General features: G+C 32.6%; 1 protein-coding gene across 11 annotated transcripts in view; it reads right to left on the bottom strand.

Annotated features, from left to right (window-relative positions):
- The window catches only part of Pcdh11x (protocadherin 11 X-linked), a 596,387-nt gene that overhangs the window by 48,009 nt on the left and 530,074 nt on the right, over nucleotides 1-18,304 (bottom strand). For 5 of the 11 annotated variants that reach the window (XM_057760420.1, XM_057760424.1, XM_057760421.1 and 2 more), the window contains one exon: nucleotides 8,876-8,899. The exons of the other annotated variants lie outside the window; for them this stretch is intronic. In XM_057760420.1, the coding sequence (XP_057616403.1) occupies nucleotides 8,876-8,899 (24 nt within the window). The remainder of the gene's footprint in view (nucleotides 1-8,875; nucleotides 8,900-18,304) is intronic. 11 annotated transcript variants of the gene reach the window in all.

Genomic DNA, 18,304 nt, shown 5'->3' with positions numbered 1-18,304 from the left:
CAGGGAAGAGAGTGGAATCATATCTTAGGGTCAAACAGGATGAGAGAGAACACTTTAGTGACTTTTTGCAAAGAATAAAGAGGGCCACTGTACAAATAGGAATAACTGACCTAGAAGCTAGACATATACTAATTGAATCTTTAGCTTATGAAAATGCCAACATAGAGGGCAAAAGGATCCTGGGGCCTTTAAAGATCAGATAAGCACCCTTGGATGAATGGGTCTTGCATACAATGAATGTCAAGACATTTGACTATGATACTAAAGCATGGGTAGGAGAAGCAATTTCCAATGATAAGAGAAGACATCAAAATACCAAATGTTTTAGTTGTGGTAGAATGGTACATATGAGAAGGGATTATGGACAATGGATTTCTAGGAAAAAATTTCTCTTCCGGGAATAAAAGGAACAGGAGGACTCAGCCTTTAGGTTTAGGTAGGAGGTATGGCAAAAGGCAACATTGGAACAATGAATGTAGGTCAACAAGAAATAAACAAAGGAACCCAATGCCATTGGGAAACACCATGGGGGGGCCTCTTGCAGGCCCCCATGATGAATATGGTCAGTTACTGTGGAGAACATGTCACATCAGGAAAATTAGAAAACCAATGCCTGCTGTGAAAAGCAATAACAGTCTGAATGATGAAATTAATGTGGGGAATGAGTCAAGAAATCTGGTGGAATAGAGGAAACACATATTCTGACAGACTTCTATAAATAAACAAAGACCAAAGCTAAGGGTGTGTATAAATGGCATTTTTATTGAAGGCTTATTAGACATGGGTACGGATGTATCATTACTACAGAATCTTGCCATCTGAATTGGCCTCTTCAGGAGGTAGATGTTCAGTTCATGGAAATTGGAACCCTATCTTGAGTAAAACAAAACATGAGATGGGTTGAATGCATAGGGCTAGAAGGGCAAATAGGAAAACTAAGGCCATATATAGCCAATATTGAAGTGAATTTATGGGGTCATGACCTATTACAGCAATGGAATACCCAGATTTATATTCCTGAAGCCCCTACAACTTATATTTCTGAGGAAAATATTAGAAGATGTTACAGACAAGAAAAACTGGCCATCAGGCTATGCAAGAACACAAAGCAATTGATACTCTTTAGGTGTACCAATAGTTCTGCCTTTAAAATGGTTGACTGAGAAGCCAATATGGGTCAAGCAATGGCCTTTTGCTGAGGAAAAGTTGCAGGCTTTAGAACAGCTGGTACAAGAGCAATTAGATGCTCAACATATAGAAGAATCTACCTGCGCTTGGAATTCTCCTGTATTTGTTGTTAAGATAAAATCTGGAAAATGGAGAATGGTGACAGATCTTAGAGCGATCAACAAGGCTATCCAACCTACGGGCCCTCTACAATCTGGAATTCCTCTTCCCTCTCTGATACCAAAGGCCTTTCATAGTTATTGATTTAAAGGATTGTTACTTCACCATACCTTTACAAGAAAAAGATAAAGAAAAGTTTGCCTTCACAGTGCCTACTTATAATAATTCTCAGCCTACTAGGAGGCACTGGTAGACTGTCCTCCTACAGGGAATGCTCAATATCAATATTGTGTCAGTATTTTATAAGTCAACCAATTCCAGGATTAATGTCTGCTAAAATTGCAAACACTCTCTGAGTATTTTGTGGAAGTCTGCCCAGAATGTTGTAAAAGATGTACATCATTTCAGCTAACCAAATTGGAACTGTCTTGTGCAGCTGGTCCCCAAAACAGATCTTGTAGTAGTGCTATCAGTATCATGAAACAATTCTTTATGTACAATTATATGTCATATTATATGTAGAGCATGGAGCAAAATTAGTATGTTTTATTCCCCCAAAATTCAATGGTCAGTCATATAGACATTTTTAATGTGGGATTTGTCAAAAAAAAATTTATAACTTTTGCATTGTATCTTCATTGTTCATTATTTTTAGCAACTATGAGTCTTTATTACAATGAAAATCTTAGATAGATAAATAAAATGACTCTGAAGTGCTCTGCTTATTACTTAGTATATTCATATACAAATATTTTCATTAATCTGTCCACAATGTAGAAGCCTGCAAATAAAATATGACTAAATGTATAAGGCTTGATATGTAAAGTATAATGATTTTTATATAATATTGGTGATCCTTCTCACTTCCATAACATACTTAACATAGAAAGTAAATAATTTAGGCTTTTTCAAATTTCACATATATGGGGAAGTTAACACTTTGTTTAATGAAAGTAATAAATTAATTTTTATTTTGGTCAAACTGGTATTGAGGAATTCTACTTGCTATAAAATTAACATTTACTTTTACTGACAAAATCATATTTTATAAAGCTAGGCAAAGCCTCTGGATTGAATGTTTTTGTTAGAGCAATATCCACAAAAAATAAATGATGCTAAATCAATACATGTCCTAAAAAGTCATTCAGTATCACTTTTAATGGAGCAATGCTCATGTTTCTTAGTTTTGCTGTATTGATGGGGAAAAAAAAAAAAACATATTTCAAAATTCCAAGATTCTGACCAGGAGAGCCATCATTGGGAACCTTCATCTAGCGACGGATGGAGATAGAGACAGAGACCCACACTGGAGCACCGGACTGAGCTCCCAAGGTCCTAATGAGGAGCAGAAGGAGGGAGAACATGAGCAAGGAAGTCAGGACCACGAGGGGTGCACCCACCCACTGAGACAGTGGGGCCGATCTATTGGGAGCTCACCAAGGGCAGCTGGCCTGGGTCTGAAAAAGTATGGGATAAAACCGGACTCACTGAACATAGAGGACACTGAGGACTGCTGACAAGTCAAGAACAATGGCACTGGGTTTTGATCCTACTGCACGTACTGGCTTTGTGGGAGCCTAGGCAGTTTGGATGCTCACCTTACTAGACCTGGAAGGAGGTTGGAGGTCCTTGGACTTCCCACAGGGCAGTGAACCCTGACTACTCTTAGGGCTGATGAGGGAGGGGGACTTGATTGGGGGAGGGGGAGGGAAATGGAAGGCAGTGGCGGGGAGGAGGCAGAAATCTTTAATAAATAAATAAATAAAAAACCAACAACAACCAAAAAGAAGAAAAAGAAGTGTTTAGAATCCAATAGATTTGGAAGAAAATATTCTCAAGTTGCCTCTACTTTTTGGATAGGTTCTTTATATTTTTGAAAGGACTATTAAATTCTTTTCACAGAAAAAAAAATAAAGAAATTTTGTCACAAGAAAAATAGCAAGGTTAAAGATGTAAATAATTACAGTTCAAAAATATGAGATAAAAGGTCTCACACATATGCAGAACCTACAAAAACCTTTATAAAAGTAGTGTAGAATGGTGATTTCAATGAGTATGGGAATAGGAATGAGATGTGTAAACGTTGATAAATGAGTACTAAATTACAATTAGATGGAGAGACAAACTGTGCTGCACACACATTATGGAGATTATAGAAAATAATTATGCACATTAGAAAAAAATCTAGAAGTGATTCTAAACATAACTATAATAAAAGAGCCGGGTGGTGGTGGCGCACGCCTTTAATCCCAGCACTTGGGAGGCAGAGGCAGGCGGATCTCTGTGAGTTCAAGACCAGCCTGGTCTACAAGAGCTAGTTCCAGGACAGGCTCCAAAATCACAGAGAAACCCTGTCTCGAAAAACAAAAATAAAAAACAAAACAAAAACAAAAACAAAACTATAATAAAAGGTCAATTTTGATGATGTAAATATAATTAACTTAATATAGATATGATGTGGTATTCAAAGGAATGTGTTTATAACATTGTTCTTTATTAACATGACCAGTTGTTGTGGTCTTAACTCTCAATGAAAAGTAAAATTAAATATATATACTAACATGGAAATTAAAAAAAAAAAAAACTAATACCATTAATTGAAAATTTCAATGTTAGGAATAACAGAACTTTTAGTTATCTTTTATGAGGAGCTTTTCCAGTACTTCTTCCTTTCATATATTTATTGTTGAATTTTCTGCAAGAAACTTGTTGCAGCAATTTTCATTATGTTAAAACAGGTATAAAGCTACTTTAAGTTCATAATATGTCCCAACTTCATACCCACTTATCCTATATAGTTGTATAGTAGTGTAGTCCTCTACAACATTCTTCTAACTTTGACTGAAAATTAGCATAAATACTTAGCATATGAATTTAGAGAAGAATGTAAATTGGGAACAGTAAAATTAACATAGTCTGTTTTTCCCTGAAGCTATGAAAACTGATAAAATGTGACTTCAAATGTTTTTGAGAAGTGCATTTGTTTACATATGTTCAAAGATAGTGCTTATTTTTATGTGATGGCACATAAAATTAAGTATATCATAATTTCAAAATGAATAAAATTATATAAAATCTAGAAAGTGTTGATGTTATAAAGTTCCACTGTATGCTATGTAAGTTTTTAATGTGTCTGCATTAATTGTCTATTTGGAAAAGGTGCAATAGAATTGAACACAAGATATGATGAAGTAGAATCATGTTTGAGCAATAAGACTGCTACTTAAGTGGTAGAGGCAGAGATATATTAAATTACTTGTTTCTATGCTAAAACAATCAGTAACTGTAACAAATATTTTAAGAAAACAGTTTTTGAGATTGTCTATGGTATAGCTTATATTTTATTCTTTCTTAGTGCTTATGACCTATTGTAACACATTTCCAAAACAGTTGTATCTATGTTTTCAGAACCATACAAAGTACATTATAAAGTATCTGGCAGACAAAAGTTGCTAAATAAGTATTAAATAAAACAATATATCGGTTGGTGGGTTGGTTGGTTTTGTTTTATTATGATTTGTTTGTTGGCCTGTTTATTTTCTAAAAAAGGGAGAAAAGTAACAAGGAGTTGAATGGCTGAAGAGTTAGTGATGATATTGGAGGAGACAAGGGAGAATAAACTATGAAGAGAATACAGTGTATAAAATATTTTCAACTAAAAATAAAGTAATATAAAATGGTCAAATAGATGAATTTTTAAATTTTGTTATTTTTTTTTTTATTTTGTGGGTGGATACATGCTAGGGTGAGTATGCACATGTGCGTAAATGTTCATTTGTCCATGTTGCATCTATGAAGGTAAGAGTATATTTTGTAAGAGTCAGTTCTCTCTTTCAACAATAGACGTTCTAAGGAATAGCCTCAGGTCATGAGTCTTGGTAGTCTAGGGAAGTAATAATCTCAAAAGAATAAGGACTTTTAAGGTTGTTGTTTATTTATTTATTCTTCCTTGAATAACATTAACACAGTGGGTACCAAACCCAAACACAAAGGATAACTGTTAGTCTTTTAGAAGGATGAAAAACTAATGTAGTGACCATATATATACAAATATATATATATGTATGTATGTATTTATATTTATGAATATATAGAGCTGGTTTTGGAGTTGGACAAGGCTCTGTCCTTCTTTAATTCCAAGCATTCTGTTAAAAGAAAATTCCAGAGTTTCTGTCTCATTTCAGGAGCCATGATATGGAACAGAAAAAAAAAAGAATTAAGAAAAAATTTTACTTTTCTTCATATTTATTTTTGTCTTTGTTGTACCTTTCATTGAATATATATGTCAGTGTATGTCTATATAAATAATGCTTAAGTTTTCCACAATGAACAAAGAATTTTCCTGCAGTAATCTTTGAAGTATCTAGGAAGAAGATGAGACCCCACAACAACAACTCCACCTGGTTTATATGACATAATGATGCTGATAGCTCTACTACAAGACCTATTTTGGGTTACCAGCTGCACAAGATGTTTCCAACTTGGTTAGCTTGAAATGGTGCACATTTTTACAACTTTCTGGCCAGACCTCCACCAAATACTCAGAGACTATTTGCAATTATACCAGACATTAACCTTGGAACTTAACCATCATTTTAATTTCACAATATCTCATAGAAAGAACGTTTCCCCCATGACAGCTGGAAGTAATTCTAGAAGACAACGTCCCCTCTCCTAACAAAGTTTGTCCTCAGGGTTAGAGACATTATTTAGGGGTTGATTACAATTGGTATAGGGTTGGAGTTTGGGGAAATTTATAGGCTCAGAGATCTTTTTGAAAAAAAGGGGGTAAAACTGAATGGGATAATAGATTCGTATGAGCTTACTCACACTAATAATAATAATGAGTAATAGAGTGAATACTTGTGAGTTATTTATAGGCAAGTACATTGATATAGATTTTTGTATATTGGTACAAAGTTAAATTATACTGAATATTGTATGCATGCATGCTTCTCCCTCTGCTTAAACATTTTACATATTGATATGAATTTATTATATTTCAATGTACATTTCTACCTCTGATCAAGATACTTGTACATTGTTTACATTTGGAGGTCATCCTCATTTATTGCACAGTTGTTTATTGTTTTAGTCTTTAAGTTATAGAGGTATTAAGAATTATAGATCAATAGTCATCTATCTTTGTCATACTTATAATTAGACTAATCAGGTTCTTTAGATACATACAGATTATATTCTGCATAGAGAGGTAATCTTCAACCACTTCAAAGAGCTATAGAAAATGACATTTTCATAACGTAGAGTTCTGTTGAAGTGACACTCAATTGCTCCTGCCAGCACCGATCTATTCCCAAAAGAATGTTGAGTACAGAAGACACTCCACTTGGAGCTTGTTTCCTTCTTGGCGAAACAGGCCTTTGGGCAAAGAAATGCCCATGCCTCAACTAGTGACAAGATACATAGTATCCGGAAATGGATAAGCTGGACTGTCAAATCTTGCCAAGACAGGGTAAGACGGCTTTGAAATTTTTGTCTTTTAAAATGGTCTGTCAGTTTTTCTAGGCCTTAGTCAAAGTTGGTTGCTTCAACATTGAAAATGAGACTTTTGGGTGATACCCCAGGTTGTCTCTGTCATTTGTTACACATTTTAGAAGTTGCTTGATTGCACTTCCTGCTTATTCAAGTAATATTATGTCCCTTCTCATATCTTCAATAGGGTTGAAGACTAGATAATTGTAGTTACTTTCTTCTCATGACTTGGCCAACCTATTTATTATTATACAAGACTTAAGCTAGTTAGGATAGGATATTTGTTCTTATTGTATATAATTTTGTATTAGGCTTAGAATTTTCTTATTTAAATGAAAGGGAGGTGCTGTAGGAAGGCTTACAGCTTGTGGTTACCAGCTTACTGGGGCATAGCCTCTTATATTATATTTGAGAATGCAGAGCCTGCCTCTGCCACATCTTCCTTTGCCCTGGCTGCTCATTCGTTCAGATTGTTGGATTGCTGGATTTGATCTCTGTCCACCGTCCAAGCAGAGATTTTTAATTTGTGAGTTAACCCTAAATAAATGATTATCTATTTCTCAAGTCTGAGTTAGTGTGGAATTTCTTTTAAGCATCCATTCATTGGAGCTTACATATGAAAGTGTGATGAGAATGACAAATATTTGCTGTACAACAACATACACAAATATTTGCATATATGAATACTAAAGAGTGTCAAGTTCTATGTATTTGAATTACAGTATTTTATTTCTGGACATGTGGTTACTACAACCTTTAAAATGAAATAAATGAATCTGGGGAATTATCTCAATAGGTTGAGTTCTTGTCTAGTATACTCAAAGCCTTGGTTTCAGTATTTAGCACCAAATAAATCAGATGTTATAACATCTGTTTGTAATCTCAGCACCCTTGTAAGTTTAAGATTATGATCTGGTATATGTTGTGTTCAAGGCTAGATTTGGCTATGAAGAGAAGAAGGCAGGAGGGATAAATAACAAAGAGAAAAGAGGGAAGTAAGAGAAGAAAATGGATAGAGAACAAAGGAAACAAATTAATGTAGGTTTTTTAATGTTAAATGACTACACTGAGTGTACTCATATAGACAGGCATAATACTATCATCAGAATATATGCAGTAATAACTTATATTCAAATTCTCATTACAGTATACCTCTATAAAGAGTTTATGAAGGCACATTGCTGAGTAAAATAAGTAAGGCACAGAAAGCCAGTTATCACATGTTTTCATATCCATGAAAGAATACATTACTGCAGAAAAGGAGATTAGGTACCAGAACAAGGATTCTGGAAAACAGTTTTTCTTTTGAGTTTTTCAAGATGAGGTTTCTGCTTGCTTAGCATGTCAATGCAATATTGATTTCAATTTTAAAGCTTTTAAAGCAAAATAAATTAAAAATTTTGGATCACAGTAAAACAAAAGAAAAGCCATTTTCAAATATAAAATGAAAAATGAGCAAAAATATGTGAGGCATTCAGAGTATCCAATAACAGTTTTAAATCCTATAAACAAAAATTTAAAATTATATACTTTTTAACTTATTGCTTAAATTTCATGTTTAAAAATACTGGCTGTTTTTATCTTATCTTATTTTATATTAGGGGAGCTTTACAAATAATCTTAACCATAAATATTGATAAAAGTATTCCTTACATACAAGAAAGGTGAATGAGACTATTTTGATAAGCATAAGTAGAGCATGAAAAATTTTAGACCAAATTAAAAAAGAAATGCTGAAACATAAAATTCTATGATTTTTATTCATTCAAATGTTGAAAATATTCACCTGGTTAGAGGAATAAATAAACAAATCAATAGTTAATTTGAAAGGAACTCTTTTCAGTCAACTAAATGACTATATGACTACAATTTTGTTACATGCAAATTGATGAAAAGAAATTGGAAAAACTCATTCAAGTAGTCAAGATAAGAAACCTAAGAAATATTCTTTTAGACCACCAATATTTTTAATATCTGAAGCAAGCAGTTAAATTTTAAATGGTTTTACACTTCAAAAAGTTCTTAAAACACAAATAAATTCATTTTGAAATGTAACATGTATTTTAGTGAAGTTTTGTATTTGTTTCTACTGTACCTTTCTTTAGTCCAGGAATGAAAGCTAAAAAGAGATTTGCACAAAGTTAAACAATATATATTTTTTTCTTCTGAAAATACTATATACTATAACATATAAATTACATTAGAATAAATTACATGATTTTCCATTTATTCTCAACCTAATTTCACAGAGAGTATGTTAATATAAAGAATATTTAAATTTATTAATTTTGTCTTTTGCAGTTTGCATGACTGGTATTTGACCAAGCTTATGTGATATGTTGCACTTTCAGCATGCAATAATTTGTCTTTAACAAATGGCTATGTGCTTTTAACCATTAGTTAGTCGCTCAGTGTTTTGCAAGAAATAAGTACAATTCCAACTTCATTAACTGTGAAAGGAATATACAGTTCATGATTACAATGCCAATTTATTTATATAAATCTCTACTAGAAACATAGTAATCAAAAAGCAGCATGTTTTACCAAGGGTATTCTGTCTCCAATTTCTAGTAATAAAAGTAAAGATAACTGACAAAAAAATCAATAGACAATAGCATGACAGTGGTACAGTAAAATTGATCTTATTATTGTTTAAGAAAATTTTCCTAGAACTATCCTCTTAACTAAATATATACATTATTTCATACAATTAAAGTTGGTGATTCAAGTATATTCTAATAATATTCTAGATAAAAATAGGATTAAAATTTTAGTTAATATTCTCTCAAAGACACTATGACATCATGTTCCAGAACAAGTAATCAAGTCTAATTTTAAAATAAATACCTTAAAGTAATAATATATTAGGTTTCCAACAATCTGTATGGATGGTTATCTTGTTTATTATTGGCAAAATTTTAAATGTACAGTAAAACTTACCTATTATTTACTTCTGTATTTTAGTATATATATATATCTTTAAATGTTTACATATAGATAAAAACTTAAAAGACAAGCAAATTGAAATTGCATAAAACCTACATTAATTAGAACTGAGCTAGTTCCAAATGAGACATAAAATTAAGGAAGTAAAAGTAGGTAAAAAACAAACATAAAAGCAAATGGTAGTATGAAAGCAATATTATTATAAAATCACATGAATTAATAAAAGAAGATTGTTGACTATTTTTTTAGTGGCATTGGGATATCACAAGACATTTATTTTCCCTTACAAGGTGTTTCATCATCAAGAAATAATGCAATTTAATAGTTAACACATGCTAAAAAAGAAAAGAAAAATAATAGTTCTTCCCAAAGATACTTAGTATAAGATTGATATTTTAAATAAAATCCTAAAACTCTATACAATTAATTGATTGAATTATTGGGGAAGATTCACCTGCAAACACACACAATGAAACATAATTCCATTCATTATTACAATAAACAATTAATACATATGTTACCTCAGTATTATTTGTGCATTTCTTACAATGAAATGAAAAATTAGAAATAAAATACTTGCTTTTAACTTCTAAGGTAAAATTACAATGTAGTCTAGTCCTTAATGATCTGAATTCTGTTATTTGGTAACCTAAAAGTTCAAAATGAAAGGGATGTGTGGAGATAGACTTGCTTCTAGGGCTCTGGATGGGTTTTTTGCCTTAAATATACCTTTTATTTAGGAAAGATTACAAGAATATGAAACATGATATTTCATAAATTATTTGATCCCAGGATAACAGTGAGTTATACACTGACAATACCTTTGTATTTGCATATGTATATCAATATTCTATTTCTAGATTACACATTACTAATGCAATTTCCATGAAAGATTCCAGAAAAGGAATTGGCATCCCTTGCTTTGAAGTGGTATTTAAGAATTCTGTGTGTGGATTACTAAGGAAGCCAGTTGTGTGCAGCCATACTCTAGATTATTTTCTTTTTTTTAATTTTTATTATGCTCTACATTTTTCTCTGCTCCTCTCTCTACCTCTCCTTTCCCCTTCAACCCTCTTTCAAGTCCTCATGCTTCCAATTTACCTACATCCCAAGTGCTTGGATTAAAGGCATGTGCCACTGCTGCCTTCTGGTTTTTTTTTAATAATTAAAAAGTTTAATAAATATCAAAACAAAAGCCAAAGAGAAACCAAGTGTTTTAAAATAATATAGTCAAGACCATTGTTCCCCTAACCTAAAAAGTGAAAATTGATTTATGTATGACTCAAATCAAACTGACCAACTTTCATTAAATCTCAAAAGAATAAAGATTATTCCATGTAAAGGTTTCCTTATAAAGGTTGGGGTGGCAGATAGATACCAGAAATGGAAAGATCTACCATGCTTTGGGGTAGGTAGAATTAACATAGTAAAATTGGAATTTGTATCAAAAGTAATCTTCAGATTCAATGCAATGTTCACTAAAATTCCAGCAAAATTCTCCATGGATCTCAAAAGAACAATTGTCAACTTCATATGGAAAAAAACACAAAACCCAGGATAGCCAAAGCAAGCCTGTATGACAAAGGAACTTCTGGAAGTATCACAAGCTCTCACTTCAAACTCTACTATAGAGTTACAATAATGAAAACAGGCTAAAAATAGACATAAAAACAGACAGGATATGTTGGCATAAAAACAAACAGGAAGACCAATGAAATCAAATCAAAGACCCGGATATCAATTCACACACTAAGAACACCTAATTTTTGACAAAGAAGCTAAAAATATTAAGTGGAATAAAAAAATCATATGCAACGAACGATTCTGGCATAACTGGATATCAACATGTAGAAGAATGCAAATAGATCCATATCTATTGCCATGCTCAATACTCAAGTACAAATGGATCAAAACTTCAACATAAAACCAACCAAACTGAATTGATTTGGGAAGTCCTCCCTGTATATGTACTTTTTTTATTGGATAATGAATAAAGAAGCTGCCTCGGCCTATAAAATGGCAGAATAGAACAAGACAGAAATTCTAAGCAGAGATAGAAGAGAAAGGAAGGTGGAGTCAGGGAGATGCCACATAGCTTCCGAAGGAGACAGGCACCCTGGAACCTTACCGGAACCTTAAATATATTTAACCTCATGGTAAAATATAAAATAATATGAATGGGTTAATTTAAGCTGTAAGAGTTAGTTAATAAGAAGCCTAAGATTTGGCCAAACCTTATTGTAATTAATATAGTTTTTCTGTTATTATTTGGGTCTGAACATCTGGGAGGCAAAGAAGCAGTCTCCACTTACACTGAACCTCATATAAGACAAAGTGGAAAGTACACTTGAACGCATTGGCATAGGAGATCACTTGCTAAGTATAACACCAGTAGCACAGACACTGATAGTAACAATTAATAAATGTGATCTCTTCAAACCAAGAAACTTCTGTCAACAGCCGAATCTCAAATGGCTGAAAGACACTTAAGGAAAATCTCTTGACATCCTTAGCTAACAGAGAAATGCAAATCAAAACAACTCTGAGATTCCATCTTAAACCTATCAGATTGGCCAAGATCGAAAACATTGATGACAGCTTAGGTTGGAGAGGGTGTGGGATAAGTGGAACATTCCTCTATTTCTGGTGGGAGTGCCTCTTTGAAAATTAGTATGGTGATTTCTCAGAAAATTGGGAATAATCTACTTCAAGACTCAGTAATATCATGTTTTGGTATGTACCCAAAAAATGCTCAACCACACCACAAGGACATTTGCTCAGCGATGTTCATAGCAGCATTACTTGTTATAGTCAGAACCTTGAATACAACCTAGATGCCTCTCAACTGAATACTGGATAAAGAAATGGTGGTCCATTTACACAATAGAGTACTACACAGTGGTAAAAAGTTATGGCAGCTTGAAATTTGCATGCAAATGGATAAATCTAGAAAAAAAAAACATATTGAGTGAGGTAACCGAAATCCAGAAAGACAAATATAGTATGTACTCACTCATACATGGCTTCTAGACATACATCAAAGAAAAGAAAAACAACCTACAGTCCACAATACCAGACTGCCTAGCCAACAAATAGGGTCTTAAGACATACACGAATCTACATAGGAAGGAGAAAAAGACAATATCTCCTGAATAAATTAAGAGCACTGGGGTCTTGGGAGAGGGCAGAAGGGAAGGAGGGAAGGGTGTGGATTGGAGAAACATGTATAGCTCAATAAAAACAAAAAAAAATTAAAAAAAGAAAAATAAGTAAAAAAAGTTTTTTCATAATACTCTGATGAAACACTTGAAATAACAACAACAAAATTTCAGATGGAAATACTTTCATCATATAAAGCAGTATATTTAAGACTATAATAACACAATAGAACATATATAAAATTATGATGTTTGCATTATATAAAATAAATTTAAAAAACGACATCATACCAACTCATGTATATACACACACAAATACACACACACACACATATATATATACATATATATATATATATAACATATATATTTCAAAAATAACGAGGAAAATAATTTGAAAGGGAGTAAAGGGGTACAAGAGAGACTGTGAAGGAAGAAAAAGGGGGAATATGATGTAATTATATTAAAAATATATATATTTAAAAATTAGTCATACACATTTTTGAAATCATCCACATTATTCTATATTTTTTATTTATCGACATCTACATCTATACGTCTTTATCTATATCTATATTTTTGTTTTTGAAGACAGGGTTTCTCTATGTAACAACTCCAACTGTCCTTAATCTTGATTCTAAGACTAGGCTGACCTCAAACTTACTAAGATCTGCTTGCATCTACCTGCAGTGTGCTTGTTCTAGATCTTTTATCATCAAGAAAAACATGAAGCTTTTCCTCTGAGATGTTATAGTCTTAATGATTAATGAGTAAATCAAAGTTTTTCTCTGATGAATGTAATTAAATGTAATAATTATCAAGAACTATATGTACAGTAGCCTTAATATTTAATATAAGTATATTTTATATAATAATAAAGGTATCATTAAACTTCAATATAAATATAATTTTAAATAATAATGAATATGAATATATTTATTAATAAACATTTGTTTTAAGCAATTCTTTGTATGTAGGGTGTTCTGGTTTTCTTTCCTCTTTCTTTTTTGCAATGACAGTACATGTGTGCCCCCCAGCCCAAATGGGCAACAGCATGTATTTAGGTAAGAGGACAACTTGTGGAAGTAGGGCTTCTCTTTCCCCAAGGAGAGTGGATTCTGGGGATGAAAATTAAGTTTAGTTTCAAGCTTCCTTTTCACATCATATCCTCTCACTAACTTCTTTACATTGGTTTAAATAATAAGATTTTTTTAAACCGTGAAGTGTTTTATAAATCAGGTATAATCTGTACTTATAAAAACGTAACAACAACATGAAATTGTATGGTGATATGCGTGCATAGTTTGACTACACTGAATATATATAATTTTTTCTTACTTTCAGTACTTGTGAAGAGATTCATGGCCTTCTACACAATATTAAATTCTTATCTTTTATAATTGTAGTTTTAAAATTATTTTTGAATATATGATCTAAATAAATATTTCATTAATATAAAAATTGAAATACCTAGACTATTTGCAATTCGAAATTAAAGGAGTACATATTTTAAGGTAGAAGATGCAACTCCTAATTAAGTTATATAAATATTAATAGTTTATCATAAGAATAACATAACAACATGGTATATTACACTATGCATGTTTATTGTCATAATCCTAGAACAAATATCCACATTTTCAATATGCATTAAATATCCTGAAACAAATCACAGCTGCTCCTATATTTTTCCAGATAGGAGTCTTCTGTTGAGGGAGTTCATTTTCATCAATGTGTTCTATAGTTTTAGAATACCTTTGAATTGCTGAGGGAGGATCTAGTCAGCCTGATCATACAAATCACTGTAAAGATCCATTTGGTGACATATGTCAAAACCAGACTACTTCCTTATACTAGAAAAAAAATGAAAATCCTTAATTGGTTAACAGAGGTCACCATAGAATTGGCAAGATGTACACATATACTTGTCAGTGTATCAATTTATAATTTTTGATTACTTCAATGAAGTAATCACATCTGAAGCTATTCTAGAATCTAAAATTTAAGTTCTAAAAATTAAGATTTAAGGAAAGCATTTTTACAACAAATACTATTCTATTTCTTTGGAAATAACTTAAAATTTAAAGAATTTTTATACGTATTTGAATATTTGACAATGGAGTCAAGTGAAGAATAATATTTATTACTATGTATAGCAATATTTATTATACTTAAAACATTATATAAAAATTTTGGAATAATTTATAATATAGAGGAAAAAGTAAATGAATCAATATGTAAGTAACTTTAAACCTTAGGCATATTCTCAAATTTTATGAACTAACTTTTTTTTTTTTTTTTTTTTTTTGGTTTTTCGAGACAGGGTTTCTCTGTGGTTTTGGAGCCTGTCCTGGAACTAGCTCTTGTAGACTAGGGTGGTCTCGAACTCACAGAGATCCGCCTGCCTCTGCCTCCCGAGTGCTGGGATTAAAGGCGTGCGCCACCACCGCCCGGCTGAACCTAACTTTTGAGAATACGTTTTTAATTTATTTTCTTATGCCAAGCCTCTGAGTTGAGTACATAAGATCACATAATGCAGTAAAAGAACTGCAAAAAAAAGAGACAAGAGTTGTAGACTTGAAGACTAGAATGCTAAATTAATAGACTAATATCTAGTTTTCTTTGAAAATTCTAAATTTAAAATTGATAAGTTTTTCCCTGAAGATCTAATTTTTCTTGACCTAGATTTCAAATCACTCTTATACCTTTTCTATTGATTATATGACTAACAAGTTATATAGCTATTATAATTTTCTAGAGTAAATGGGCTTCAAAACAATAAAACAGTTGGGCCCAAATCACATTTTTTGTTTAAATTGTGTGAAAGGTAAATACTACAAACATAAATGCTGGATGAAGGTCATTCGCGTAATGAGCATCTAGATTTTAGTGAAGTAAATGTTGAAAATATATGCTTACTACTTCTATAAGCTATAAATTTCTCTGTATTTTGTTTTGTCATAAATGTTGGAAGGGTACATCCTCAAAGAAGCAATCATTTCAAGACCGTAAACAGATAAATTGTGTTCCTTTGATCATGAAAATAACAAAACTTTTTTATTCATTTCAGGAAATAGCTAACCACCATTATCCATATTAACACAACTTTGGTTGACCACGCTCATGCTGTAGCGTACTATCAAATGTTCCTCTTCATCCATAGACCAAATCTATATAGAGAAATGCTTAAGATTAACTCTTTTTCTCATTTCTTACATCTCACTTCTCTCACAGTTATCATCTGCACTTTCTGCCCTTTTATTGATAAGAACTCTTTTAACAGCTATAGCACAAGCACGCTAAATTAATTTGTCATGTAGAGAATGATTATACATTTCAAAAGCTAAAAGATGAATATTAAAATATATTTAGCATAACAATGAACATAAAGATGAAATACCAGTGTCTGTAGTAAGTCCTAAGTTTATCATGTGAACAATAACACAATAGTGTATCATGTGAACAATACAAAAGTTTGTTACATTATAGTACACAAATATCTCTATTTATATATTTAATATTAGACATATTTGACATAATTTGAAAGAGAACTATAAATTGATTTCTGCTTAAAATTGCATCATGGGAATATATTATTCTACTCAGCATCCTTAGTACATGTGAAGAAATAAGTTTAGAACAAATGACATAACATTTAACTTAAACAGCAATGTAGAGTCTAATTAGAATTTGAATGCATGTTTGTGGTGGCAAAATACCATTTACTGTGGAAAACTACCTTACACCAGTCATCTTCTAAAATCAGGCAAGTCTTTCAGCAATGACACTGGGATACCATCCCAGCAACAAAACCTTTAATTGATAATTTGTTCTGCCTCCAAGTTGTGCTTGGGTATTGGTGGTGTTGCATTTTTGAGAGTGGCCAACCAATGACACCTCCAACTCGAGGGCCATGCAATGAGAGAGGGAACCCAAGCCCAAGACCATGTTGATGATGGTCAGGAACCAAAGGCTGGACAGCACTGAGACCTAAAAGAGTAGCAAATAGGACTGATGTGGTAGTTTAGATGTATATGAACCCATAATCTCATAGAGAATTGCACTACTGGGAGGCGTGTCTTTGTTGGAGTAGGTGTGGCCTGGTTGTGTAAAGCATATCACTTTGGAGGTAGTCTTTGAGGTCTCATACATGCTCTAGCTATGACCACTATCTCAGTTAATTTCCTATTGACTCTGGATCAAGATATAGCTTCTTTTCCACTCCTACTTCCTTCTCCAGGATCATGTCTGCCTGCATGCCATCAAGTTGCACCATGATGATAACGGACTAAACCTCTGAAAATATAATATATTCCAATTAAATAATTGTCTCTCTTAAGAGTTGCCATGGTCATAGTGTCTCTTTATAGCAATAAAAATTCTAATTAAGAAAGAAGTTGGTATCAGATACTGGATATTTCTGAAATTGGCTTGACAATGTTTTTGTTTGGAGAAATTTGGTACTTGAATTAGGAAAGTAGTCAAATGGTTTATGTTTAGCTTAATGGGCCATACTAGGAACATGGATGGCAATGATGCTGAGAAAGTTTTGAACTGTGCAGGACTTGCTCAAGTGGTTTCATAAGAGAATAGTTGTATTATGTTGTCCGGATATCATTCCTGTGATATTTTGGAGAAGCAAACGGATGATTTTTACCGATGTCTGAAAAATCTGCCTGAGGCTTAAGTGAAGAATTTGGAAATAATTCCATTGAAAGAGTAAATCTCAAAAAAACATAATATAGATTATGTCATGTGGTTATTAGTGGTAACTCTAAGGAAGATTTATAATGAAAAGGAGCAAGCTGATCAGGGTAAATTGCACAATATAAATTCTGAGGAGAAAAGGAGAACCAGAAAGTGGAATACAGCTGAGTCCCGTGTTGAAGGAGATAAACAAATAAGAAATAGCATAAAATGAGTGGTGACTTCAGGGCAAGATTCCATAAAGCTAAATTTTCTACTTGTGAAAAGGAACTAAAGAAAAGTTTAAAGAGAGCTGTGGTGGGACATGCCTTTAATCCCAGCACTCTGAAGGCAGCAGCTAGTGAATCTTTGAGTTTGAGACTTGACTGGTCTACAGAGCAGGCAAGCATAGGTAAAGGAAACCTTAGAAAGTAGAAAGCTTCTGAAAATGTAATTATGTGATCCATATATGATTCTATTTGTAAGATGTAAGAAGTAATTGCCATTGTATGACCCCCAGTAAGTAGCAGGATATGACATCTTCAGCCATAAGATTATGGAGTTAAAGATAGAAGAAAAGACCTATGGATTTTGATTCTGAGACTAAGAAAAGCCTCTGAGGCTAGGCACATGTCAGGAATGTTCCTAAATGGAGACCTTGAGAGGACATCGGATGAAGTTGCAAATGGAAGCCTGAATTGCCTTTAAGTCCCCAAGATATGAAAATGTCATAG

This window comes from Chionomys nivalis, chromosome X (genome assembly GCF_950005125.1).
Source record: "Chionomys nivalis chromosome X, mChiNiv1.1, whole genome shotgun sequence".
Taxonomy (NCBI): Eukaryota; Metazoa; Chordata; class Mammalia; order Rodentia; family Cricetidae; genus Chionomys; species Chionomys nivalis.
The sequence above is the reverse complement of the archived record's forward strand: the minus strand, read 5'-3'. Positions and strand labels throughout refer to the sequence as shown.